Below are 26,837 nucleotides of genomic sequence, written 5' to 3'. Positions count from 1 at the left end.
GCAGGTTTCTGCGGTCTCGCTTGGGATGAGGATCGAGATCTAAAAGCACGTCTCTTGCGCCTATCCTGAGCCTTGTTCGAATGGGACCTCGAAGGTTCCCGATGCGAGTTGCGTCAAGGACCCAAGCCCGAAGGCGTGCAAACCACGTTACGAGACCGTTCCTTTCCGGCTTCATCAGAAGGCGCAGCCTGAACCGTGCCTTGCGATTGGAAAATCGCCAACATCGGCTGGGCATTTCTAAAAGGTCCAGGTACCATACTCTCCTGGCCCAATCCGGAGCAATAAGGATCATGTGGGAACCGAACCTCCGTAACACTTGAGGAATGACTGGGCCTGGAGGAAACGCGTACAGCAGTGGGAAGGACTAATCCACTACTTAAAGGCAGCCCATTCCTCCTGAGTCGAGGACTTTGTCGGGTATGCCACTTTCCTCGTGGCTCCCTCCTCCGAAGAGGACTGGGAAGGCGACCAGTGACGGTGGTTCCTAGAATGCTGGGACGAGGAAGAAGGAACCACTCCAGGACCGAGATCCCCGGGCCTCCTCCCGACGCAGAGAATCGCCTCTCGAGTCGTCGGTGGAAACCCCCCTGGATGATTTAGATTTTCGGGACTTCCTGGGTTTAGAACCCCTACCCACCTGAAGCTTCCCCTTACGCTCCCGCAAGGCCTTGGCAGTCAGCGACTGGCATTTTGAACAGTCGTCAGTGTCATGACTCTCACTCAAGCACCACAAACAAATGCGATGCGGGTCAGTGAGAGTCATTTTAGACTTGCGGTCCCGGCAAGTCTTGAAGCCAGACCACAGATTCAGAGGAGTCGAAGAAGAAGACATCACTACGATGAAACACACGAGGCGCGCCGAGTTTTCGAAGCAAACACGTTTGCAGAAAAAATTAAACTGAGGCTATGGGTGTCGTGCGTCCTATTTATAACATCCGGTGACGTCGCCCTCGACGGAGGCCTTCGAGGGACATCGACCCGACATCATCGATGCAGGAGGCCCTGTGCCGAAAAAAAATTCTGAAGTGCACAGCTGTGGACATTACATGTCAAAGATGTGGAATAAATTGGAGGACACAATCCATTCGGAAAATGTCTTCGTGTAATCGCCATACGTACTCTACTGGTAGTGGGAAGTCTCTGCTGGGCACGTCTGCCAGAAGATTGAGTTCCCCTAGAGCGTGTTGTGACAGGAGGAACATCTTTTGTTTGAGAGCCCTTTTGCATATGTTCTGTGACAGTTTGGATAGCCATGGAGAGTGTGTGCCCTCTTGCTTGTTCAGGTAATACATGGCTGTGGTACTGTCCACGAGGACTAGGAATGTCTTTCCCTGGAGGTGTGTTTGAATGGCCGTCAGGGCCTTGAACACTGCTAGCAGTTCCAACAGGTTTATGTGGTTGGATGCTACTTCTGGGGACCAAACGCAGTGCGCCGTCTGATGAAAGAGGTGAGCCCCCCACCCCATCAGAGAGGCGTCCCTGGTGAGAGTGGCTTCTACTCCGGGGGTGGTGAAGGTCTTTCCCTGCAAGAGGTTTTCCCTCGACCACCACTGCAGAGACTGAACGAGGGGGTGCTGACCCAACCACTAGATCGTCCCATTGTCCGCTGGCCTGACACCACTGGCTGGAGAACCACTCTTGTTAGGGGCGCATGCGCAAACGTGCGTGTGGGACTAGATAAATGCAGGAGGCCATCATCCCTAACAGTCGCATTACTTTGCGTACAGTCACCTCGTGATTGGCTACATAGCGAGGGATCTCGAACAGCATGTTTTGAACCCTCTCGGAGGGGAAGAGGAGCCCGTCTTTGGTCTGAAGTAGAGCCTCCAGAAATTCCTCGGCTTGGCTGGGGTCTAGGCTGGACTTTTTCTCATTGATCGAGATACCCAGACTGAAGAGGATATCTCCCGTCTTCTGGGTGTTTGATAAGCATGTTCTGTACGAATCCCCCGTTATTAGCCAGTCGGTAAGGATAGACTACAATGGACTTCCTGCGCAGGTGAGCCGCTACTACCGCCAGTACCTTCGTAACCACCCTTGGGGCTGAGGCAATGCCGAAGGGAAGAACCTTACTGAGTGTTTGTTCTCGATCATGAACCTTAGGTACTTTCTGTGCGCTGGCAACATTGAAATATGAAAGTATGCATATCCAGTGTTGCCATGTAATCTGCCTGCGTCAATAGTGGGATTACTTCCTGCAATGTTGTCATTCTGAACTTTTGCAGCTTGACAAATTTGTTCGCTGGGAGCAAGTCTAACACGGCGCAGAGTGAGATCCTTTTTGGGTACAAGGAAGTACACTGAATAGATACCTTTGTTTACCTGATGAATGGCGATGACTTCAATAGCGCCCTTTTCTTGAAGGATCTGCACCTCTTCAGCAGAATCTGCAGGTGTGCTGGCAATAGGCTTCTGCTTCTTGGTGGACGGTATCTAGGTGTCCCGTGATACTCGATACAATAACCGTGGGTTACGGTCTTGAGCACCCACTGGTCTGAAGTAATACCCTCCCATACGTGAAGAAAATATGTTAAACGTCTCCTGACCGGGGAGGTATAGGAGGGGACCTGGACTGGCAAGGCATTTCAAAGCGAGGCCGGGAAGCCTCTTGGGGTGGAGCGTCTGCCCCTACCTTTGCCTCTTTGTTGTCCCCTCTGCCGGCATTGGCTGTTACCAGCTCTGCCTTGTCCAGAGGACCATTGGGTACCTCCTGTGCCATGCTGGTTGCGTGGAGATCGGGAAAAAGACTGTTCCCGAAAGAAATAGCGAGAGTTTCCTCCCAGTAATTGATAAGGTCTAGCAGTGATCTGATAAAGAGACTTAAGAGTCTTGTGCTCTTTTTTTCACCGTCTCCAAGACATCATCCACCAACTTGCCAAACAAATGTGTGTCTTCCACCGGTTTGTTTATTAAGGAGGCCCGAGTCTCTGGCTTAAACTCAGAGTTCTTTAGCCAGGCGTGCCTTTTGAGAAGAGTGCCCTGGGCCAGAGTTCGCCCCGCCGTCTCTGCTTCATCCAACGTATTCTTTAGGATGTTGTGTCTCACCTGCTTTTCTTCTGGGACAATCGCCAGTAGGCATGATCGCACCAGTTCAGGGACTTCTTGGAGGCCTTTCTGAAGCAGGCTCCACTGCACATCACAATAGCTCGCAAGAAGGATAGTGTTATTAGCAATTCTTGTTGAATATGCCACCGAAGGGGTGATGTGTTTGCCAAGGGCGGAACATTTTTTGCAGTCTTTGCAGGGGAGCGCTTCTGCAGTAGACAGCGACACCCCAGCCCTTTTCCTGGTGAAGTGATAACCAGGGAGTCTGGAGTGGCATGCCCTCAGATGCACAACGGGCCAGAAGGAGAGGGGCGAAACAGTTTCTCAACCCGAGGGTTGACATCCCTTGTAAGGGACGGGGAAAGCAAAGAAGGTGCAAGGCGCTTCTTGATGGAATTTAGCAGGGGGATTGCCTGACTTGTGTTTTCTTTTTCCTTCAGAACGTTCTCAACAAAGTCAGTGTCTTGTACAGCTTCCTGCGTGGCAATTTGGAACCGGACGGTTCCGCGGAAAGGTCTATGGCCTCCATATAAGAGCCATTGCTGCCGCTAGAATCCTCGTCACTAGAGGCGACGGCGCCGATGGGGGAACCACTTTCGGACTGCATCACGTAGGCTGCCCACCGTTTCGTCCGCCTATCTTTTAGCATCTTTGGACGAAAAAGCTTGCAGGATCGCTCGTCGTGGTCACGAGTTAAGCACCTATTACACTTGCAACGGGTGTCCTTCCAAGGGTATTTTCCGTTACAAGATGGACAAAATATAAATGGAGTCCTCTCCATAGTAGAGGTAAAGGGCAGCATCCAGACCAGAAAGGGAAAGAGGGGATATGGAAATGCATTCTCAGAGAATCAAACCCCGGGGGCCCGACTCTCCCTACTGTATAGTCCTGGCCAGAGGGCTGATGTCACGCTGTCAACAGCGTGGACCGTTGCACCAGTCGCCGAAAGCAGTAGACGTCTTCGGCATAGGGGTCCACCAAGTAGCCGTCGAAGATGAAAGTCGAAGACTAGACGACCATCGGTCATGGGACAAAGGAATTACTGAATTTGCAATAAACGTCTTTCGAGCTCTGCATAATGCGACCAACTAGTTGGGCGGAAAAAAACTATCTGAGGGACCTCGATGCGTGAGGGATTTGGGTACACTACACGTCACGTTAGGTATAGTATTACAGGCATGCCCATGTCGACATCCCCTTTCAATCCTCGAAAGTAAGATGTAATACTCTGCGATTACCACTAGATGTTGGCCTATATGAACAGCATGCGATTCAAGCAGATTAACAAGCATCGGAAACACAAATACGGAACCACCAATAACCAGCGCACCATCAACCTCAGCAACACTTGACCAATTTGAACCCATAAATGAAGAAGCTTTCACCAGACTAATAACAGACATCAACCTCGCCAGATCCACCAGTGACCTATGCCCACCAGGCATCTTCAAAGAAATCCTCAACCTCAGAACACCAGCATCTTACTTCCCGCTACTGATGAACCAATGCCTAAACACAGGAATAGTACCTAAAATTTTCATAAATCAAGCCCCTCCTAAAGAACAAAACAGAAAGTGCGGAAGACCCCACCCACTCGAGACCTCAATTGAATATACCCTACCCAGTGAAACTACTAGAGAACCACATCTTCAACATACTACTCAACCACGTAGAAACCAACTGAATACTCGACCACTCACAAGCCAGCTTCAGACGCATGAGAGGAAGGGAACCAGCACTTTTATCCATATGGGACAACCTAAAAATAAATGCAGTCAAGATCACCCGATCTGCCCTCATACTACTGGCCATATCAGCTGTCTTCGACACAATCAGAAACACAATGCTAATCCAGAGACCGTAGGAATGCGGCGTAAAAGACTCTGCTCTACAATGGCTAAAATCTTTCCTCACTAACCGAACTGAAAGAACATACCCAATGCCATTTACTTACAATACCAAAAACATCTCCGGTCGCCTAGTAGTAGTTTGTCATTTATATAGTGCCTTGATCCCATTGGTAAGGCCTCAAAGCGCTTGTGGGGGAGAACACCCTCGGGGGACCAGAGACCCTGTTTTGTTTTGCAGTTTGTATGCCTCAGGGACACAGGAGACAATCCATCTTGCTATGGTGGCCTTTTGACGCCACAAGGCCAGCCTGCTGATCACCAAAAGAAACAAACAAACTCAATGATTTTCTGTATGTCTTCGATCGATCCAAGTAGAATTTTAGCACCTACCGAAATTCCAGTGAATTCAAAACCCCTTACCTATCCGTTTGCGGGGATGGAAACAATGTTGGTAACACGATCTCTTGATTCAAGTGAAAGGCAGATACAACTTGGGGCAAAAACTTTGGGTGCGTTCTTCGCACAACCATACCACTGTGAAATAAAGTATAAGGCTATGACGCAGACAGTGCTTGAATTTCGCTAATCCTTCTTGCAGAAGTTATAACCAATAAAAATGCAGTCTTACAGCACTCATCCTGCTTGAGGTTCCCTGTCGTCCTTCCACCAGAAGAGGTCCTGATTCAATCCGGAAAGAATCAGGATCTCTTTTTATTTACAGATACTTCTCTTGATCCCTTTACTCCGCTAAATGAAGTTGAATCCTTCTGATCTTGAGGCAATCCTGGGTAACAGCCAGGACAGAAGCCATCATAAGGCACAGAAGGTGTCAGAACCACCACACTGAAGTGGATCTCCAATTCAAAGTGTGAAATCAGATTCTGTGTGTCTTGTATTCTCTGATGTGTGAGAAATACTCTGCCCGCACTAGAATCCCATCTGAAGCCTACGAAGGTGATGGCCTATGTCGGTTACAGACAGACCTTTTGTGATTGACAGAGTCCCAGATTGAACAGCAATTGTTGTATAGTGGCCGACGCTTGCTGATGTGACTCCGCTCTGACTTGCCAATACAGGGATAGATATGAATCCTCTGTGACCCCCATGCCCCTTCAGGTTAGTGCATTTCAAATATGAAATGGCGTAAACATCATGAATTTCTCTACGGAAGGGAAAGATTTAGGAAGGAAAGATCCAAAAACACTGTAGGCCTCCCGGGTTCTTTTTAGGAACAGTGAACAGGCAGGAGTAAAAGTTGCACCCACTTTCCCAGAGGGGAAAACTTCTCTATCGCCCTGATATGCAATACATTATGTGAAAGAGAATGGCCGAACCTAATTGAATGAGGTGGGAAAGAATGGTGACAGGGAGGGTTTGGTACCCGCTACTTCTTGGAGACTACGAGATTGGATCCAGCAATCCTCTGAGATGGTACGCCAACTCTGATGGAAACTTTGAACTCTGCTCCCTACTGGGGAGGAATAGATCTCATTGCTTTTTGCCTCTGAAGTTGCAAGGATGAGTAAGAAAAGAATACTCTATTTGAGGTTCTTCGTTGTTTTCTCTTCTGAGAAATGGGCGATCCATCTGGCTGCCTGACCTTTCTATCGTGGTAGCCACAAAATCCTCCAAAGCTCTTGCTGTTAAAATCAGAACGGCTTTGTCTGGATGCTTGAAAAGGCTGAGGCGCCTGGGCTGTAAGCAATTTTGCTAAGGGTTGAAGCTTTCTTTATTTAGTTCATCATCAACAGATGAATAGAACAAGTAATTACCCTCAAAGGTCAAGTCAAGAATCTATTCATGCACATCTTAATTAAAATATGTATCTCTTGGCCAAGCTGTTTGTTGAAATCAACTTTGATGCTTATAGGCCTAGCAGCCGTATCAATGTGATGAGCCGCAGACACAAATCTTGAGCAATAAATTTGGCCTTGGCTAATTCCTCACTTAAAAGCCATGATCCTGTCCAGAGGCAAGCACGGTTAAAAATCAGCGATCTACAGCCATAATCGATGGATAGCAGCTGACAGGAGTGCGTTTGAATCCGCCTGTCGTAGATGAAGTGACGCATTAGCGTATACCTTTTAGCCGATGGAGTCCAACAATTTATAATTCTTAGAAAGAGGATTGGAGCTTCGAGTGCCGAATAACATAGCTGGAGGTGTCTTTGCAAACATAGTAGCCAATGCCACCAATGACAGCAGGCTTGGGGATTAAGAGGACAAATCCTGGTATCTAGCCTCAGTTTTCTTGCTGACTGCAGGTACTGAATGTGGATTTTTTCATAGGTTTTTTGGCTTTGGCGAACAAATCCTTCTTTATGCAAAGGAATCACAGACTTGTCAGCTTTGTTTAGTGACCGAACTCCTGACAGCACCCAGAGTTCTCCATCCGATTTCTCTGAAAAGTTAGGAAAACCTGGTCCACGGTCATTCTGTTATCAAAGGCACTAGCTGTTCTCATTCGCATCTCCATCCTCACCATTGTTGGTGTCCCCTTGAAAGTTCGGAACCTTAGTAGGATGCTCAGCTGACGGAATGGCTCCTTGTTCATCAACAATATTGAGTGTTAGTTTCAAAGGGTCTGAAGCGCTTATCACTGTAACTGGCCCGCTTGACAGGCTCAGGTTTGAAGGAACCATTCGGGGCGCTGAGGGATGTATTAGAGCAGGAGGAACTTGGGGTGCAGGAATGGCCTAGGTTATGAGACTTCCCTTAGTAGGTCCTTAATATAACCCCCATAGGTTCTGAGTGCATGATCCTCTGGCATTTTTCAAAGAATCGATCCCCTGAAAGAATGCAGATTAAAGGGTCCACATGGCTGGGGTCAACAGAGCTCACGACAAGGTGGGCACCGGATACCAAGATGGGTGCCTGACCGGGCGAGGGGAAGCAAATCTGAGGAAGAGGATGGAACAGGGTAAGATGTCAACCAAGTCTACATCGGAAGACCTCCGTCGAGGGTGGCATCATCGGAGAACATATATAGCACACGCAGCGCCGGTCAGCCTCAGTTCTGTTTTTCTTCCTCCTCATGCAGCAGAGATGCCCGTAAATACAGCATGACAGTACTCAACCTTGGCGTAGCGGAAGCTGTAACAGCATGGGAAATTCTACAGAGGGCTACGATGGAAGGGTGATAAGGAATACGTTGGAGGAACAGCCAGTCAAAAGAACGTTACCAGGGGTAAGTAACTTGTTCTTCGAATGGATTGTGTCCTCCAATGTATTCCTCATCTTTGACAGACTCCCAAAGCAGTATTAGAATTTGGAAGAGGGTGTAGAATTTATATTAAACATTTTCCAGGGCAGAACAAAGTACTGCCTTGCCAAAAGCAACATCTTGAGAATGGGAAGCATCCAGAGCATTTGTAAACATGAGTATTGATGACCACGTTGCAGCATCACAGATGTTCCTTATGGGAACTACCCTTTCAAGGGCTGTAGATGTGGCCATGCCCCTGGTGGAATTAGCCTGCAAACCTTCAGGAGGGTCTTTCCATGCCAGACTGTAGCACTCAGAAATAGCCAAAATTATCCACCTAGAAAAGGTTTGCTTGGTAATTGGTGACCCAATTTGTGTCCTGTATACAATATGAATAGTTGATAATCAAACCGTAATTTGGATGTTCTCGAAATATAAAAGCTTAGAGCTCTTCTAGGAACCAACCTATGAAGTATTAAGTATTTCTTCCTGCTTACCAGGGTGAGGAGGAGGGTAGAAGGAGGGAAGGACAATTTTCTGGTTCAGATGAAAATCCGAAACGATTTTCCGTAAAAATGAAGGTTTGATCTTCAAGACAACTATGTCCTTGTAGAAGACTGAGCTTTACTGACAGTACCTGCTACTCGCTCACTCTGCGGGCTGATGCGAGAGCAACCAATAAAATGGTTTTAAAGTTTAACAACCTTTAAGGACACGTGTGCAGGGTTTATCCTTACTGGCTTGCTTTGAAGGCATGGTAGTAGCATGGCCTTGCTTTTCAAAGATTTTAACATTTCCTTTCGGAATGCTTCCCATTCGGCTCGGGTAGATTTGTTTGTGGGACATGCGAACCTTTTCGGGTGAGGTGTCGACAAAGGTGACCTCCAGTGCCTCCTCTTCGACTTTTTTGTCGACGGTGGTGGGAGCCACCCCTAGACCTAGAACGCTTTGCATTCTTCTTCCGAGGAGAGTCTCCTCTCAACTCGTCGGTCAAAGGTTTAGCGGGTCAGGGTTTAGGGGATTTGGGTATTCCTCCTAACTGGAGTTTCCCCTTCCACTCCCGCAAGGCCTTTCCTGTCATGCACTGACACTTGGAACAACTGGCCACGTGGTGGTCCTCCCCGAGGCACCACAAGCAGACACGGTGCGGGTCAGTAAGGGACATCTGTGACCCGCAGTCATGGCATTTTTTAAAACCGGTCTTCGGTGTGGATGGTGTCGAAGATGAAGACATATCGAAGGATTTTCAAAGAACTTCTCGAAAAGACGTCGTTAGACAATGAGGCACGCCGATTCTCATAGCCGAAGCAAATGCTGTCGCGGAAAAACTGAACTAAGACCAACGGGTGCCGTGCGCGCTATATATGTCCTCCGATGACAGAGCCCTGCGAGGGACATCGACTCGACGCAGGGCGCCCTCATCCGAGAATTTTTTTTTCTTTTTTCCGAAGCAGCTGAAGCTGGACATTAACATTTCAAAGATGAGGAATACGTTGGAGGACACACTCCATTTGAATATTATATTACTATCCTGAATGTATAACCATTAGGTTTGACTCACCTTGACTCGCTTAATGCTCCTCTAAATAAGGTTATATCCTGGTTTGTACACCATAGGTATTGTGTTGGTTTTTATATATGTGTTTATAACTTATGTGAATGGCACTTACTTCCCCAAGATTTATCTCTGCCTACTATATTAATATAAATCATTATTTTTACAATATTTGGTGCATCAGTGTTTCTTTGGACCATATGTATATTTCTTTGTACCGACCTACAGTCCTATCTCCCTCCTAAGATAAGCCTGGCTGCTCTTTCCAAGCTACCCCCATCTCAGGTGGTACAGACGTACACTAATAGTTGGAGATTCTGTATTGCCACCCAAGTTGTATGGTTTGATAAAGCCCTTAGGTGGACTTTAGAAAAACTGTCCGAACAATGATGCTGGGAGGTGAAGTAAAGAACTTGAAAAGAAAAAAACTAGTCAAGGGAAAGTGTGCAGTAAAAACATTTTTTTAAAAAATAACAAAAAAACAGCACTGTGCAAACATCCAGTCCTGTCGCTGCGTATAAAAGGACTGATGGGTGTAGTGAGTAGGCAGAGTCAGTGGGGCCAGGCATGTTGATGCTGTGGCACCTCCCGCCCAACCTATTTTTCTTATAGGGAAATTTTACCTTGTGCTGTGCAGAAAGCGTTAGAGTCCCGTCCCATTGGACTGCCACCCAGAAATGTGTAGGAAAGGGGAAGGGGAATAGGAGTAAGTGAGGCTTTAAGGTTGAAAGGCCATAGGTTTTCATCTACTCTAGCAGCATGTATGCCAACATGCCCAATGTTATTTAAGGGACTTTCAGCTAATCCTTAAAGACAGGGCTGTGTGAGCATCTCTCCCCACTATCCTAACCCACCTTTCTCTCCTTCAGATCCACCAGAGTGCCTGGAGACCATGCAAATTGGAGTGGTGAGCAGTATAATTTCAAGTCACATGACATAAGCAGGATAACAGGGAGCAATTTTTCCCTTTGATTTAGATTTTTTTAATCACCTCCATGAATGTCCAAATAGCTTTACATTTTTGGAAGGAACCATAGGGTTAAGACACATAAAATGCTACAGCACATTAAGGGGAAGGGTGAAGAGATCGGGGAGTTGCTTCACATGGTGTGGGCGAGATGTCCGACTCATACCAATGTCTCCCACTTGAACAGAGTGTGCCAAGGTGCTTCCTTGAATCTGAAGATCCATTGGGCAGTGCACAATGGGAGGGTATTGAACAGTACCTATTGAGATCTCTGCCAAGTCTATAGTTCTATGATGCTGGAACTATCAATCATGCCAAAACTAAATCACATCATGATATTTCAGATTATACACAGTGACATTCATAAACCTTTCTAAGTATTGGATTTTTTAAAATGGAGGAAGCAGGACGACCAGCAAATTATCAAATGGAAAATTAAGATAAATGCTTCAGGAAGACCCATGGTACTGGGGATGTACAATAACCTACATATGTACAACCGACCAGAATAGTTTTTCAGCATGGGGCTTATATGCTAATATCAAAATTAAGTCTAATGGTTATTAAAAGTTAACGATCTTGCCACCAAATGCAGAAATAATTATATACTTTTCTAGTAAACTGGTCTCCAATACAGCAATGATACAGTGACAGAGCTTTCCAGCTGACTGCCAAAAGTGACTGTTTTAGGGATGTTCGGGCATCTTCACTGTCTAGGAGACAACTGGTGCAATACCCTTCCCTGCACTTGGTCTGTGAGCAGCTCAAACCTGTTTGATCTTCAGGCAACCAGTGCAGCTATAGGCAATGCAAAACTGCATAGCCAGCCACTGTCACAGATGGCCTCAAGAACACACAAAGTCTCAAAGACAGGCCACAGGTTATTCGAATTTTTAAGGAGTTCCAAATAATGGCAGTCGCCCTCCTATGGTGCCCTGCTCACACTCCAAGGGATATGGTGCTCTGGTCACCCTCCCAGCTATATGGTGCCCTGCTTACACTCCCAGGGACATCGTGCCCTCCTCAATAACCTTGCTCTTTCTCACCTATCTTCTACACACAATCCCCATAACTACACCTGTGTGCACTCACCTTACCACACCCTGTCGCTGCATCTCTTGCAACTAACTTCACCCTACTTTCCCCCTTCATTCCATCCACACCTCTACTCCCATTACTGCTTTGCACTCCCTCATATGGTAGTTTATCACCCTCTCTAATTCTGCTACACTTTCTCTCCCTCTCCACACCCACCTTTTACACCCCCACTCATCAAACCATATTCCATACAATTGGTACCACTCCTTCTCACACAAAATACCTTCCATCCACTCTGCTTCTAAATCTGATAGCAACCCTTCAACACTCTGCTCCTACGTCCGCCCTGCACCTGGTCTCTCTCCCCTGCCACACCTCCTGACCTCATCCCTGCAACCCAGACTCGACTTCGCATTTTGTCCCCTTATATACTGTGGTTCTCCTGGTTCTGTCGCCCCCTTCAAATCCCATTGATTGCAGCGCTCACCTGACTAATGGGCAATTTGGTGCTCCCTTTCCCAAGGGGCTGGTTGACAGGTGAAAAGCTTTTTTTTTACAGCTGCAAGCCCCTCCCCCTTTTCTGTACTGTTTTGCTTGCATTTCTCAGAGTAGCAGCTTGCTGTGGGTTGGAATTTCGGTTTCCTTGTGATTTTCCTCCTATGCTGGCGGGTTTGGTTTCAAATTCGGTATGGGTAAGGTTTATGCACCGCTCCTGTCTCCCCCCCCCCCCTGCAGTGTCTACTCACTCCAGTTTGTTTCCTGTTGCCCCTCCATTCACCTGTGATCCATCTGTCTCATTTCTGTTTGGCAAGGACATTCACTGACCAATCGGAGTCTGGTCTTGATTCCATCCTCCTGGCACCTTCTCGTTTGCACCCAGGTGACTTCTGGGAGTTGTTCTAAAATATAGAGAACACACTGGCCAGTACTGCAAGGCATTGTGTGACATAGGGTGGTAACATTGGTAGCATGCATGACCCGCGAGAGTGTAAATGGGGACTGGCCTCACCCTTTGCCCCACTCCCCCCTGACTTATTCTCCGCAATTCTGGGTGGGGTCCCAGTTCCACCCGACAGGGCCATGACCTCCTGGACTCACATACAGCAGCACCTATGAATGAAGAAAAGCAACTAGTGCACAGCCAGCTATCAAAGCCTCAGTTTAAAGTGTGTCAGGAAAGGGTAGAATCAGCCAATGCAGTTTTAGTCAATGCCTTTCATGCCACATTATGGCTTCTGGCTAGTTTGCAGTCTCATTTTATTGTGTAGTTTCAAACACTTGAAACCTTCCCATATTTTGTGGTGTTTCCTCAGCCTACCCTTTCCATCAATGATGGCTGATGAAAGCATTAGAAACCTTAGTTTGCACACAACACTATCGTAGGCACACCCATACAGTGCAAACATGCATCCAACTTCGAGCAACTATGCCGTTGGCCGACAAGGAATGAAAACCTTAAAATAACCCTGCACTATCAGTTTGATACTTACCTGAGAAGCTCCAGCGTGATGGTACCTCGAGGTTCTGCCTCCACACTCTTTCCCCAGAATTTGAGCTTGGGGTAGATGGAGCCGTGAAACACAAAGTCCTTATTGAGACCTTCAGCGTAGAAGGCGCTGACCGGAGGGTGGTGGCTCACTTGCTCCGATATAAACCTGAAGCCTAAATCCTCTCTGTAGAAAAAAGAAAAAATAAAGTAAAATAGGTCAAGAGAGATTCTGCAGTACAGAAAACAGCAGCCAGCTCATTTTTATAATATGATACACCTTTGCTATGGGGAGGAAGGAATATGGGGGACGCAAGACCGAAGGACTGGAAGGACGGGGCTGACACAAAGGAGGCATATTTGTGGACAAATATTTTTATTCAGTGAAAAAGAGAAAAGAAAACCTACCTATCCCTATCTCTAGGAGCGGGGGGTTTCCTGCCTCAACTAAAAGATCTAAGGTGACTGTCAGGATTGTCTGTCAAAACGCCCACCGCCTTGTGTCATGAAAATCTTGCTTCTGACCCTCACACTAGAAAATATACCTAAAGTATTATCGTTCTGGATGATCTCTGGAGAATGACTCCATTATCCTGGGTTCATGTTCTTGGTTTGTTTTAACAGTTCTATTCAGTACAAAACAGTCTTGTGTCCCACAAGTTGTCAGGGGGAATAACTCTCATCCCCTGATAGTAGAGTCACAAACAATCTGGTACTCCCTCTTGGTGGATGAGGAAACTGTCTCCCTTTTACTGATGTATGTTTTCAGATAGCCTGGGATAAGGACTCCCTACCTCAGGTCCTCTTGGACTTGATGCCAGTCAAGGCAACCAGGAGAATTACTCCCTTCTTCTGGTATCTTGTTCTCAATCTCATCACAACCAGTGGGAATGACTCCCTTCCCCTGGTCTTCTTTCCATCAGGCTTCACACCTACAACACCCAATTCTGGTTTCACCTCTTCTTTGACTTGGCCCGCTTGATTCACTTCCCTGCCAAGTACTGCCACGAGGAAGATGACTTGTATCTTTATCTTGCTCTCTATAGTTGGTGTCCTCAACCCTTTTGTGATGGTTGGTGGCCTCTGGTCTACCACCCACACGAGGATGATATTCTCGGATGCAAAAGCCACATTCTCTCACATTGGGGTCCTTGACCCTTATCTGGTGGTCAGTCATTTTGCTACCATTACTGACACAAGGAAGATTTCCTCTCGTTCAAAGTTCACTTATACTTCCTTTCAAATTAGGGGACTGGTGCCTGCCCCTGTTTACCCATGTGCTGTTATTTGGTTGACAGGAGCCTTGTGTGCCCCCACCGGTTATCCCGCTCTCTCTTGTACCTTCTGGGATCTTTCCGCCAGGCTCCGGTCTTTCGTGGGGTCTGCACTGGCCTTTGTCTTTCCTGGGGTCTGCACTAGGCTTTGTTTTGTCTTGGTCTTCAGAGTCTTCCAACGGCTTCTTGGTCGCTGCAGCGGCTTCGCAGCCTTTGACGCCTTGCAATATCAGCACCTGTTACAAACCGCGTGGTCCAGCTCCTCCTGGAGGCCATGCCACTGCCTCGCCAGCTTCTTGCACGGTCTTGCATCAGACTTGCTAGAGACTTGTCTCCTCCTCCAATGGCGTCCCGGTCTCCAGTCCTTTGAATCTCCCACATCGAACAGCTTGTACCAACACTGCTGCTCTGGCGACGGTTTGTCAGTGTGTCAAGTTCCTCTTCGGTTTTTAAAAACCATACATGTAGGTTTCTTCCTGGAAGGCTATAATGCTCCTCTGAGTTCACAGAAGTGCTCTTCCTGCTTCTGTGCATCCCCTTCGTGTCAGTACCTGCCTCCCAGGTATTCTTCTTTGTCTCAGTACTGGAGTCAGTAAATGGTATAATGCCACAATAGCAAATGAAAGTGCTAGCAAGTGGAGGTTGGCTAAAAGATAGTAAAGGGTTTGGGAAGGTTAGTTGGAGATGCTGTGCCTTATTCTACCCAGGTGTTCATCGTGCTCCATGGGGCGGGGGTGGGGTTGAGGGAGAGATCGCCCCCCATGAGATTCTCCCACATTGTCCCCACCCCCCAGGGGGAACTATCGAATAGCGACCTCACCACCTAGGCCTCTGATGAATCGTCACAAGAGGAAGGGGTGTGGGATAGTGAACCTCCAATGCTTGATTCAGGCAAAACAAAAGAGAGCAAGTGTTTTTAACATTCAAATCTAACATGCATAGTAATGGCCATGTTATTTAAACACAGATCCATTTAAATAGTAAATTAATGTTCACAAGACTGGCCACTCCTAGCTTTCTTCTATGTCAGCTAAGTATTCTGGCTCAGGGGTGCCACTCTTTCACACCCATGATCAATGCGAGCAACTGGGAATAACTGTTACAGTGGTATGCAATACTGCAGAAATGTCACATACATTATAAACCGGATTCATATTAATCTCTTTTTCAACAATACTTGCTCCCAATGTCTCAACCCAGCCTCCTTAAATTAAAAAAAAATTCCCTGGAAAGCGTGATCCCAATCCCACCTGATCAGTTCATATGTTTCTCCCAACAGGGGGTTGAAGGGCTTGCCTGTTCTTTCCCACTGGGAGGCAACAGCAGAAACAGCAAAAGCAGCAACAGTCTGTGAACAGAGAGCCCATGTTACTGAGAGCACTTCAGGCAGAGCTGCGGCACACCTTTCATTCCAGAAATATCATGCGAGGCAGGAGTTATTATTTCCAGATGTATAAAAACATCACATCCAACAGAAAACCAACCACTGGTGAGTAAACACTACAGGCAGTTCTGAAAAGCGCTTTTTTAGGGGTCAACATTTCAAGCTGCAAGCCAGGCACTAGTTGCCTCAATTATGCACTTCCACAAAGTAAATAATTTCTCACTCTCCACAAGTCAATTATCACTCACTAATGGCTAGTGGCGATTGTACATTTTGAAGCAACACTGAACAAAATGCATGACACTAAATCAAAACTGTGGATTAAAAAGCAGCTTGTAAATATCAATTGCCAACAGTCGTAGAATGCACAGTACGCTTAATTATGCCCAATGAGTGACAATCTACTGAAACAAATTCGTCCACTTTGTTCTGTTCAAGGTCTACATTCAGAATCGTTTCACAAACCAGTGGAGTTAATCTGTTCAGTCTCTAATAGCGTAAGGGATTCTGGGAAGGTGATGCTGGGGAATTGATGTCACCCGGGCAATAACATTTGTCATACATTTGGGAACCACCCTTCCCCTTGACCCGTACCACCCTTAGTTTGCTTGATTACCAAAAACTCCAGCATGGAGTCTGTATAGATGGAGAAATTTGAGCACCTGATGTCAGAGCAGTCTACGAATGTTCCACTAAAGCAAACCATGCTCATGGAACATGGAAAGAACGGGGAGCAGTTTAGTGGACATATGTGGAGGCAGCCTTCTGCAAAGCTGAGCCACAGGGATATCAGAGATAAGGCACAGTTGCTGCCTAATTCCAAAATGGCTGCTGGGCCTTTTGAAGTCTCGGGCATCAAACAGAGAAAACACATGTGGGTAAACGGATTTAGAGAAACGGTACAGAAAGCCTGTGCATTGTGACTATTTTAGAGTGTAAGAGAAGATGATAGGAGTATGCACAAAGGCAGAGCGAGGTTTCACAGGGGGATTGGGAGATGCAGAGACGAGACTGAGAAGCCACGAGAGCAGAGCAAGGGTCAGGATGAATAGCAGCTGGAGAGAGTATCGGATGGGCCCACCATTGAAGAGCGAGCTACATGCTTTAACACTGATGACCATCTTGGAATGGCTATAGTGTGCTGAACAGTGGCCATACTGAGCTTGTGGCTATATCCTTGGCAACCATAGTGCAGGAAACCTTAAGTTACAGTGTGCTGGGCGATATATCCCTGGAAGTCTTAGCACAAAAGTCATAGTGACTGAGTACTATATCCCTGGAACCACAAAAAAAGCTAAATGACTATGCAAGCCTTTGAGTAAGCTGGACGCCACTTTCTTGGAGACAGTAAGCCAAACCCCAAATTCCTGAAGGAAATGTGGTGAAAGCCAGACAGACAGCTGGGTGCTGTACCTCTAGAGATACAGCATAAGGTAGAGTATGGTGGGGGCCACATTCCTGATGGTGCTGCAAGAAGAAGTTACTTCTTAACTTGTAACGTTCTTCCGACGGGATGTTCCTCCGACGTATTCCTTATCTTTGATAATACGTTTCCAGCTTGCTGACCTCGGAATTTTTTTCTGTAGAGGGCGCTGTGCGTCGACGTCCGCCGAGTCGATGTCCCTCGATGGCCACCGTATCGGCGCCCACGTCATCATGCCCATAAATAGCCACGCGCTGCGTCCGTTGCTCAGTTCCGTTTTGTAGCATAAGAAAAGTCATGCCTGAATTGGTTATTGACCTTGAAGGAGCGTAAGCTGCAACCACAAGGGAAGTATCACTGCGGGGATGGATGGGAGGGGTGATAAAGAATACGTCGGAGGAACATCCCGTCGAAAGAACGTTACAAGGTAAGAAGTAACTTGTTCTTCGAAGGGATTGTGTCCTCCGACGTATTCCTTATCTTTGATAGACTCCCATAGCAGTGGCATGTAATTGGAGGTGGGAGTGAGAATGTTATGTATCCCTTTAGGGATGGACCGAATGTAATACGGCCTTTCCAAATCTGGTCTCTTGAGTAGTGGAGGAATCCAGATTGTAAAATTTTGTGAATGTATGTGCGGACGACCATGTGGCAGCCGCACATATGTCTCGGACCGGTACCCCTCTTTGGAGAGCCGAAGAGGCTGCGATACCCCTGGTTGAATGAGCCCTGAGATTTTGGGGTGGCTCATTCCCTGCCAATTTGTAACATTCCAGAATGGCCAAAATAATCCGGCTGGAGATGGTTTGTTTTGTTATGGGTAGTCCCAACTTGTGACCTGAGTATCCTACAAACAGTTAGTCTGCTTGCCCGATCCTAGCCATTCTGTTGATGTAAAAGCTGAGAGCTCGCCTTGGGTCCAGCCTATGTAGCCTTTCCTCTTTCCCCGGATGAGGAGGAGGGTAGAACGAAGGTAAGGTAATTTTCTGAGTAATATGAAATTCAGAAACCACCTTTGGGTGGAAATTAGGCTTCACCTGTAGGACAACTTTGTCCTTGTGTAAGATTGTATGTGGGGGTTTACAGGAGAGAGCTTGTAGCTCGCTCACCCTCCTAGCAGATGTTAGTGCTACCAATAGGACAGTTTTAAGCGTGAGAAATCTCAGCGCACAAGAGTGAAGTGGTTCGAATGGAGTCCCATTAGGAAGTTTAAGACTAAATTTAAGTTCCATAAGGGAACCTGGAATGGTTTTGGAGGATAAACATTAGTTAATCCCTTGAGAAATTGTAACACTAGAGGAAGTTTGAAATACGATGGTTCCTCCGCAGTGCGCTTGAAGATAGAAAGCGCTGCAAGATAGCCTTTTACAGTGCCAACTTGAAGGCCTGAGTTTGCCAAGTAGAGTAGAAACGATAACACCGTTGGTGTACCACATGAAAAAGGGTCGATATTCTCTTCCATACACCAGCTGCAAAATTTGTTCCAACGGCAGCGGTATAAAGACTTTGTTGCTGGCCTTCTGCCCGAAAGCAACACCTCCGTGACGTCATCAGGGAGATCCCAATCCTTGTACCTCACCCTTTCAGAAGCCAAGCGTGAAGGTTGAGGGTTCTGGTGTCTGGATGGAGAACCTGACCTCCCTTCTGCGAGAGAAGATTCTCTTTGAGTGGAAGACGGATTGGAGGACAGATGGACATAGCTAGAAGTTCCGGGTACCACGTTCTCCTGGCCAATTAGGATCATGGTTTTCTGGAATCTTCTCAACCTCCTGATCATTTGAGGAATAACAGGGACTGGTGGGAACGCGTAAAGGAGTGGAAACTCCCAGTCCACTACGAACGCCTCTCCTAGAGCTCCTCTCGGGGGAAATTCCCTTGAACAGAACAGATCGCACTTCCTGTTGGTGCTTGTGGCGAACAGATCCACCTGAGGGGTTCCCCAAAGGGCGAAGATCTCTTGAAGGACTTCCTGAGCTAGTTCCCACTCGTGGGAGACTGTGCTCTGCCTGCCAGAGCGTCCGCTGTCAAGTTCTTCCCTCCGACTAGGTGGACTGCCGATAGAGAGATTCCTTCTTGGATTGCCCAAAACCAGAGCTGCATCGCCTCTCTGCACAGTGGCAGTGATCCTACGCCTCCTCTTTTGTTGAGGTAGTGCATGGCCACCGTGTTGTCCGTCATTATCAGGACATTTCTCCCCTGTACTGATGGCAGGAAAGCTTTCAGGGCTAGTCTGATCGCTCTCAGCCCCAATAGGTTGATGTGTAGTCTGGACTCCGATGGAGACCAACAACCGCTGATGGTCAAATCGTTGGCATGGGCTCCCCAGTCTGTGACTACTGTTATCTCCGGCCATGGTTGCCAAAATAGTTCTCCTTTCAAGATGATCTCTGGATAGGCCCACCATTGAAGGTCGCGGGCTACCTTGTCCGGAATCTGGAGAAGATCTGTCATTCTCCCTGAGAATTGCGACCACTGACTTCTCAGTGCCCACTGAAGAGCTCTCATTCTCAGGTGAGCCTCTGGCACAAGGAAGATGCAGGATGCCATGAGGCCTAGCAACATCAAAAAGTCGAAGGCTGGGAGACGTTGGGCATTTTGAAACTTGGTGACCATCTGTAGAATATCTTGAGCCCTCACCTCTGGTGGCGAGGCTTTTCCCAGGGACGTGTCCAGGACCGCTCCAATGAATTGGAGTCTCTGTGATGGTATCATCTGTGACTTCTTTAAATTGAGGGAGAAGCCCAGTTTTTGAAGGAAGTGGCAGACATAATCTAGCTGGGCCTGGGCTTGTTTCGAAGATACAGCCCTGATCAGCCAATCGTCCAGGTAGGGGTAGACGTGGATATGATATGATATGATAGGTTATTTATAACGCGCTTAATACCCAGAGGTTTCTAAGCGCGGACCCAGGGATCGAACCTGTGTTGCTCCGTGTCATTTTGTTTCCAAGTCGAGCACGTTGCCCCTGAGCTATCCTCCTGGGGAAATCCCTTCCCTCCTTAGACTCGCCGCCACTACCGACATCAGCTTGGTGAAGACCCTCGGGGCAGAGGTCAGCCCAAATGGCAGAACTCGAAATTGATAATGAGAGTCGCCAATTGCGAACCTCAGGTATTTCCTGTGTTTTCCATGTGCCAATCCATCTCAATAAGCATCCTGAAGGTCCAGAGATACAAGCCAGTCTTGGAGCTGGAGGGCCTGAAGGATCTCAGAGAGAGTTACCATCTTGAACTTGTTCTTCCTGAGGAACTTGTTCAATTCTCGGAAGTCCAGGATGGGTCTCAGTCCCCCGTCCTCCTTTGGTATTAGAAAGTTAGGGGGGGGGGGGGGGGGGGGGGAGTACCAGCCCTTGTTCCTGTCCGCTACAGGTACCGGTTCTATGGCACCTTTCTCTAGCAGGTCTATAATTTCCTGCAAGAGGAGCGGATCTGAAACTTTTAGAGAGCTGTTCCCCGGTGGATGACTCTGAGGAATGTGTAGAAAGGGTAGGCAGTAACTCTGGGCAACTGTCTCCAATGCCCAAGCATCTGACGTTATAGCCTGCCATTCCGTCAGATGGTGAGTTAACCTGCCCCCTACAGGTGTATTGTGTGGGAAGGCCTCAGAGTGGTTTGGGGGCGGCTGATGCAGATGCCGAGGGTAAAGAGGCACCTGCTGCTGCTGCGGCGGCCTTAGTACTTTTGACCCGTCCACCTCGTGTGGATCTCCTTTGGCCTCTTTGAGCCGGCTGTCCTCTGCCTTTCCCAAATGCGGAATAATAGCGAAAGGACTTTCCTCTCCCAGAGGTTCCTGAGGGGCGAAAAGGAGTTTGGCGGATAGCAGCTCCTAAAGATTTTGCTGCTGCTTCAGAAGTCTGCAACTTTTCCAGACTGTCATCAGCCTTTTTCCCGAATAGTGAAGAGCCGTCAAAGGGCATATTCAAAAGTCTGGCCTGTACATCTGGAGCAAAGGCAGACTTTCGCAACCATGCATGCCTGCGGATTGTTGTACTTGCCGCCATGGCCCTGCTGATACTGTCAGCGGAATCGATGGCAGTTTGAAGTGATTCGCACATGGCATCTTTGCCATCTTTATAATGTTAAGGAAGGCTTCCTTTTCCTCTCCTTCGGGTATGCAGTGAGCCGCTGATGAAGCACACTCCCATAGTGTGTGACTGAACCTGGCGAGCGTACAGGTGGCATTGATGGACTTCAACGCCATACTACAAGCAGAGAAGACTTTCTTCGCCATAGAATCGTACCTCTTGTCATCTCTATCCTGTGGGACAGTAGGTTAAGCGGTCCTACTGCTAGATGAAGTTGCCGCTTGAACCACCAGGCTCTCTAGAGTCGGTGTTTTGATAAGTATTCAGGGTCAGCAGCTGCTACCCTATACTTGGCTGACAATCTTTTATTGACCGCAGGGATAACTTCAGGAGTTTCCCAATTAGATGTAATTTTCCTTTGTAAGGCTGCATGAAAGGGGACCACAGGGTCCTCCTGTGGACCTTTGTCTAATATGTCTGTTAGGTCATCCTGTTGAAAAACAGGTGAAGGCGCAGACCAACCCATAAATTCAATAATTCTTGGCATAAGGGTTCTATAGGGTGTTTCGGCATGTTCCCCTGGGTCTGGTTTAACAAAATCCACTTCTGGGGAAGTGTCCCGCCCACTTGCCTCATGTAGTGACTCCTGTAGGTTCTTCAGCCTTCTTTCTTTAGAGGTGAAATCCTCTGAAATAGGCAGTGTGGTCCTCTGTAACCCAAATGTTTCCTGGTCAGAATCTTCCCCCTCTTCATAAATTGAAGATAGTCCAGGGTACTCTGACCTCTGAAATGGTGTAAAACCCATCTCTAAGGCAGAAGGAGCCAAACTCGTCATTATTGGGCGAGAAAACGTTGATGTCGTCGATGCCGATGTGACAGGCTTCGAAGGCGCTGAAAAAACTGGAAGGGGTCTCGAAGAACTCGAGAGGATCGGGATCCTACTCGAGGACATCGACAACAGTCTCAGCGTTGTGCCGGAGGCCCTTGGAATCACCGTTGGCTGTGGAGTAGCCTTGGTCTTCTCTTTCATCGGCATCGATGATGGCGTCGAGTCGATCGACAGATGCGTCGAGGTACACTTCTACAACGGCGTCAATGGCGCCGATCCGTGCGTCGAAGGAATCTTCGACGACGGCGTCGAAGACAGTGCCTTCTTACCCGATGGCTCGTGGCACTCTCGGGTGGAATGTTTCGCCGGGTGCTGCGACTTGCAGTGTTTTGATTCCTTGGGTTTTTCACCCGGGGTATCACCCTGAGCTGTCTTCGAGGGGGTCGAGGCCACGTTCTCGAAGACGCTTAACATTTTCTTTCTGAATTCCTCCCACTCAGCTTGAGAGCTGTGTTAAGTGGGACAGGAGACCCTTTCTGGGGACACAGAAGACGACGAGGAAGGGGATCTTCGACGTCTCTTTTTTGAGTGTCTTGATCTCGACGAATGGTGGGAGCTACTTCGAGATCTAGAATGGGAATGTTTTCGACGGCGAGGAGACGAATGCCTCGACTAAGCCGAAGAAACCTTCAAGGAGGTTTTGACTGACTTACCTCTCTCGAGCTTCCCCTTGCGCTCCTTCAAGGCTTTCGCCGTCATGGGCAGTCCTCACACTCCGAACAATGGTGCTCTGATCCCAAGCACCACAAGCAGATCCTGTGTGGATCTGTTATCAATTTTTTTTTACCACAGTCTCAACATATCGCGGCGTCGTCGGTTCCGATGAAGATGCCATCGAGAACTAGAAGGTATTATTCGAGTAGATATAGAGTTATCCTGACTGAACTGAGCAACGACGTTCCGAGGCCCCAGGAAGCGCGGAAAAACGGAACTGAGCAACGGACGCAGCGCGTGGCTATTTATGGGCATGATGACGTCAGCGCCGATACGGTGGCCGTCGAGGGACATCGACTCGGCGGACGTCGACGCGCAGCGCCATCTACAGAAAAAATTCCGAGGCCAGCAAGCTGGAATCGTATTATCAAAGATAAGGAATACGTCGGAGGACACAATCCCTTCGAAAGATGCATTATAGGGGCTGGTACGATATCCCGGAATGCAGTGCCGAGTGTGAGCTGGGCTCTAGATCCCTGGATGCAGATTGAGTCGGGCTCTTTATCTATTGAGACTAAATCTATGCCAGATTTTAAATCCCGGCGGCTGACAGGACAAGACGTGTGCTAGCAGCTAGCGATATGTCTCACTATCAGGCAATATGAATACTGGGCTCCATCTCCCTGGTACTGAGACCAGATGTGTGCTGGGCTCTATAGACTCGAGAATGACCAAAGACCTACTGGGTGCGAGATCCTTGGGAGGAGGGGTAATCCCAGACACTATGGTTTTCTATGTTCCTGCACTTCACAATCCTAAACAAACAAAAAATGACATACAGTGTGCTGGGCGCTATATCCTGGAGACTGATCAGACAGGAAGCAAGCATGGTACTGGATCCTAGGGATGAATTGGATATTTCCACATGTCCAGTAAGATTCCTATATCTTAGGATCCTACAATTACAAGGATGCAACATGTAAATTGCAATGTGGGGCATGGTGGGGCATCCCAATGTACTGTAGATAGTTTATTGGAAGTCAAACTGACTATAAGAGCCGATATCTTGCTTTGGAAACCATGGTTATTCTGTGGGTACCTCCCATCACTCCATTTTTAGAAATGTTCAACACTGTGAATGGGCTCATTGCACATATCAGTGGTGCTAGCATAATAATCAGCCTTCAATTTAAACATGTTAATGAAGACATTTTTAAAGGTGGCTTGGTGCATTGATAGGTCTAGTCGTTTCTTTCCATTTACTTGCACAATCTCAAGTGGGCAAGTCTAAAAATACACCTGTTGCCATTCAGATTGGAGAATATTGAGCCACCGATTGTTTTGATATTGTCTAATGTCTTGAAGCCAAAATCCTAGTTTCTAGCCCATCCAAAATAAGCCCACTAGGGTATCGTGCTCTGCAAAAAATAAACTGAGTAGTGAAGAAACAGTAGATTTTAAAAGGCAATGATACCACTTCATAAGATAAAAGTGTGCCCCATGAAAGACTAGTGTCTGCTATTACCACGTTTTTTCCAATTGTGTCAAGTTGAGATTTAAAGGAATGGTTCGGTCAAATTTTTATTGCCCCTACGGGTCGGCCAAGTGTTTTTAAGCCTAAGTCGCTCAATTTTAGAAAAATTTCCTATGGACCTTACCCGAGTTTTCATCCATTAAACGCACGCGAAAACAGGCATCAGGGAGCTGCCATTTTGTGATAATCCTATCATTTCCCCCATCGCCCTGGCTGACCTGCTTTTGTGGCACTAAATCATATCCCCCGCCCCTGAGCCTGTCATCAGCAGACACGTACCGCCCATTTCACAACGCCAAAGCACGTCTCGTGTCAACATTCGCTGCGCTTCAGCTAATGACGTGTCGCCATGGAAATGGCAGGACGCCTCTTTCCTCAATAAGTATAAACAGACCGTTTCACAACACAGAGCAGCAGATTTTCGATTCCATTCCTCTCCCTGTGTTACTTTGAGCATTCTGTGACTCGTTTCTGTGCTCTGGTCAGCTACCTTCGTTGCTTGTAGCCCGTGTGAACAGTTACCAGTACCACCGCTATAAATTCTTTTAGTTTGTTTAACACACACTGGCTACAATAATGCCCTACATGTACGAGCCCAAGTATACCGAGGAGGAACTACTGGAAAGGGAAACACGCAAAAATGACGGGTCTTCGGACGGCAGTTGGGAGGACGATTCAACAGCTGAAGAGCCTGGACCTAGTCGCATGGACGGTGTTTCCACCTGGTGCACATGCAATCGGTGCCAGCTAATGCCAACCGAGGACGAGAACTGCTGCTGCTGTGAAAACTCGGGATGCGTGGCTTACATTTCGGAAGGCCAGCCACGATCGCAATGCATCACCGAGCTGCCAGACTTCAGGCCAGCCTGCCTCACACGGTCCGTGTTGAGGATAATGATGGTGCTTATGCACGAACTTCGCGCAACTGTTCGTCCTCGTAATCCGAGTAACGAGTAAGTATACTCTGCTTGTCATGCCACTCCTATTTCATGGTCTTCTACTATATCCAAAATTACATATACATAACATTGTAACGCATGAAAGTCGTTCAATAGTGTGCAGTGTCTAGATAGCATTTGTCCGAGCAGAATGCCATTAGTTACAAGAATTGTCATTGACAACAAAAGTTTATTAAACTTATTTTGGTCATTTAAAAACAGTTTGTTTCATTCCTTTTCTCAGGTGGTACAGGCTGGTGGCCTATCGTTCCTTTACATGGTGGCTTCACGGGAGGCTTGGACACCGCGTTCGAAGAGTGATACCCACCTGTGCCGTTCGTGCCATAAGAGAAACGTTCCCGAGTGACAGTGGTCAGTACAGGGGATTTTCTCTCGCTGTGCTGCAACCTGACCTGTACAATGTTTAAAGTCTTGTATTTTAATGTCATCAAAATAAGATACAAAATAAAACACCACATATATTTTAACAACGGTTGTTTCGACTTTTTAAATGAATCAAGTGTGTCTCCATTCAAGGATGGACATCAGACATCTGTGCTCCGAATGGGTGAAGGTCAGGTCGCTCTGAAGCAGGGTGGTCACTATCTAAGCTAACATAATATATTCTCAATAAAGCATGCACTAAATAACACTTGTTCAAAGTCTTTCAGTCGGTTATGTCTCTATAAAAGTCACACATATATCAATACTATCAATTAACATTGGGTCATACAGGCCTTAGGTTAAGGGTCTTGACCACTATAATACACTGTTTGAAGTGTGAGTCTGTGCTCACAAGAATCTCCGGTATGTGGCATTTGTTATTGATAGGCAACGATATATACTGCAGTAGGGGTTTAATGTTAGTTGGGGATCTGTTAGGTGGGCATCATGGCGTGGTCAGTGGTCTGGCACATGAAGCGAATACCTTGCAGGGACACAGGGTCAGAATGGCAGTAAGTTTCCACTGGCGAGGGTGTGTGGGCAAGGACACGTTTGTGGAGATGAACAAGCTATGTGCTTAGTTCAGGCTGGTTCACATGCAGGACAGTGATCTCAGAGGAAGAGTGATGTGTTACATTTATTCGCTGTTGCAAATACCTCTGGAGTTTTCCAGTCAGAGTGGGAACGAGGGTGGGGCCATGTGCTCTGCGCAGTGAGGCCTGGTCACCAAGATGGAGTGGAAAGGGGGTACGAACATGGATGCCCCGTGTCCTGCTCAGTGGTCCCATCTACGCGAATGTCATCCAAAGTTAACATCACATAAGGGCAAGGGGCGAACCCACTACTGGAGGCACTTGGTCCGAGTTTCTACTGAGAAGTAAAGGATGAGAGGGGCTTGATGGCCCCTCGCTCCCACACACTTGCCTGCATGCCCCAGGCCCATCCATCCCACCCCCCTCTATCAAAGGCGGTTTGCACCCAGGGATGAGCGCTGGCATGGGGGGCTGTCACGGGCGCAAACGGCCAATGTGCCAAACAGCATGTACACTTCAAAAGGTATCCCACGCCCAGGGACCATCGCTCACATGGCCTCCTCAGACCCCGTGTCTCCAGGCAGGCCGCCCCCTT

General features: G+C 47.6%; 1 protein-coding gene across 5 annotated transcripts in view; it reads right to left on the bottom strand.

Annotated features, from left to right (window-relative positions):
- OSBPL2 (oxysterol binding protein like 2) overlaps nucleotides 1–26,837 on the bottom strand; it is a 1,093,509-nt gene that overhangs the window by 508,771 nt on the left and 557,901 nt on the right. For all 5 annotated transcript variants that reach the window (XM_069650733.1, XM_069650731.1, XM_069650732.1 and 2 more), the window contains 2 exons: nucleotides 15,670–15,767; nucleotides 13,150–13,332 (listed from right to left, as the gene is read on the bottom strand). In XM_069650733.1, coding sequence (XP_069506834.1) covers nucleotides 13,150–13,332; nucleotides 15,670–15,767 — 281 coding nt within the window. The remainder of the gene's footprint in view (nucleotides 1–13,149; nucleotides 13,333–15,669; nucleotides 15,768–26,837) is intronic.

Source organism: Ambystoma mexicanum, chromosome 3p (genome assembly GCF_040938575.1).
Source record: "Ambystoma mexicanum isolate Mex_15411 chromosome 3p, UKY_AmexF1_1, whole genome shotgun sequence".
In the NCBI taxonomy this organism is placed as follows: Eukaryota; Metazoa; Chordata; class Amphibia; order Caudata; family Ambystomatidae; genus Ambystoma; species Ambystoma mexicanum.
The sequence above is the reverse complement of the archived record's forward strand: the minus strand, read 5'-3'. Positions and strand labels throughout refer to the sequence as shown.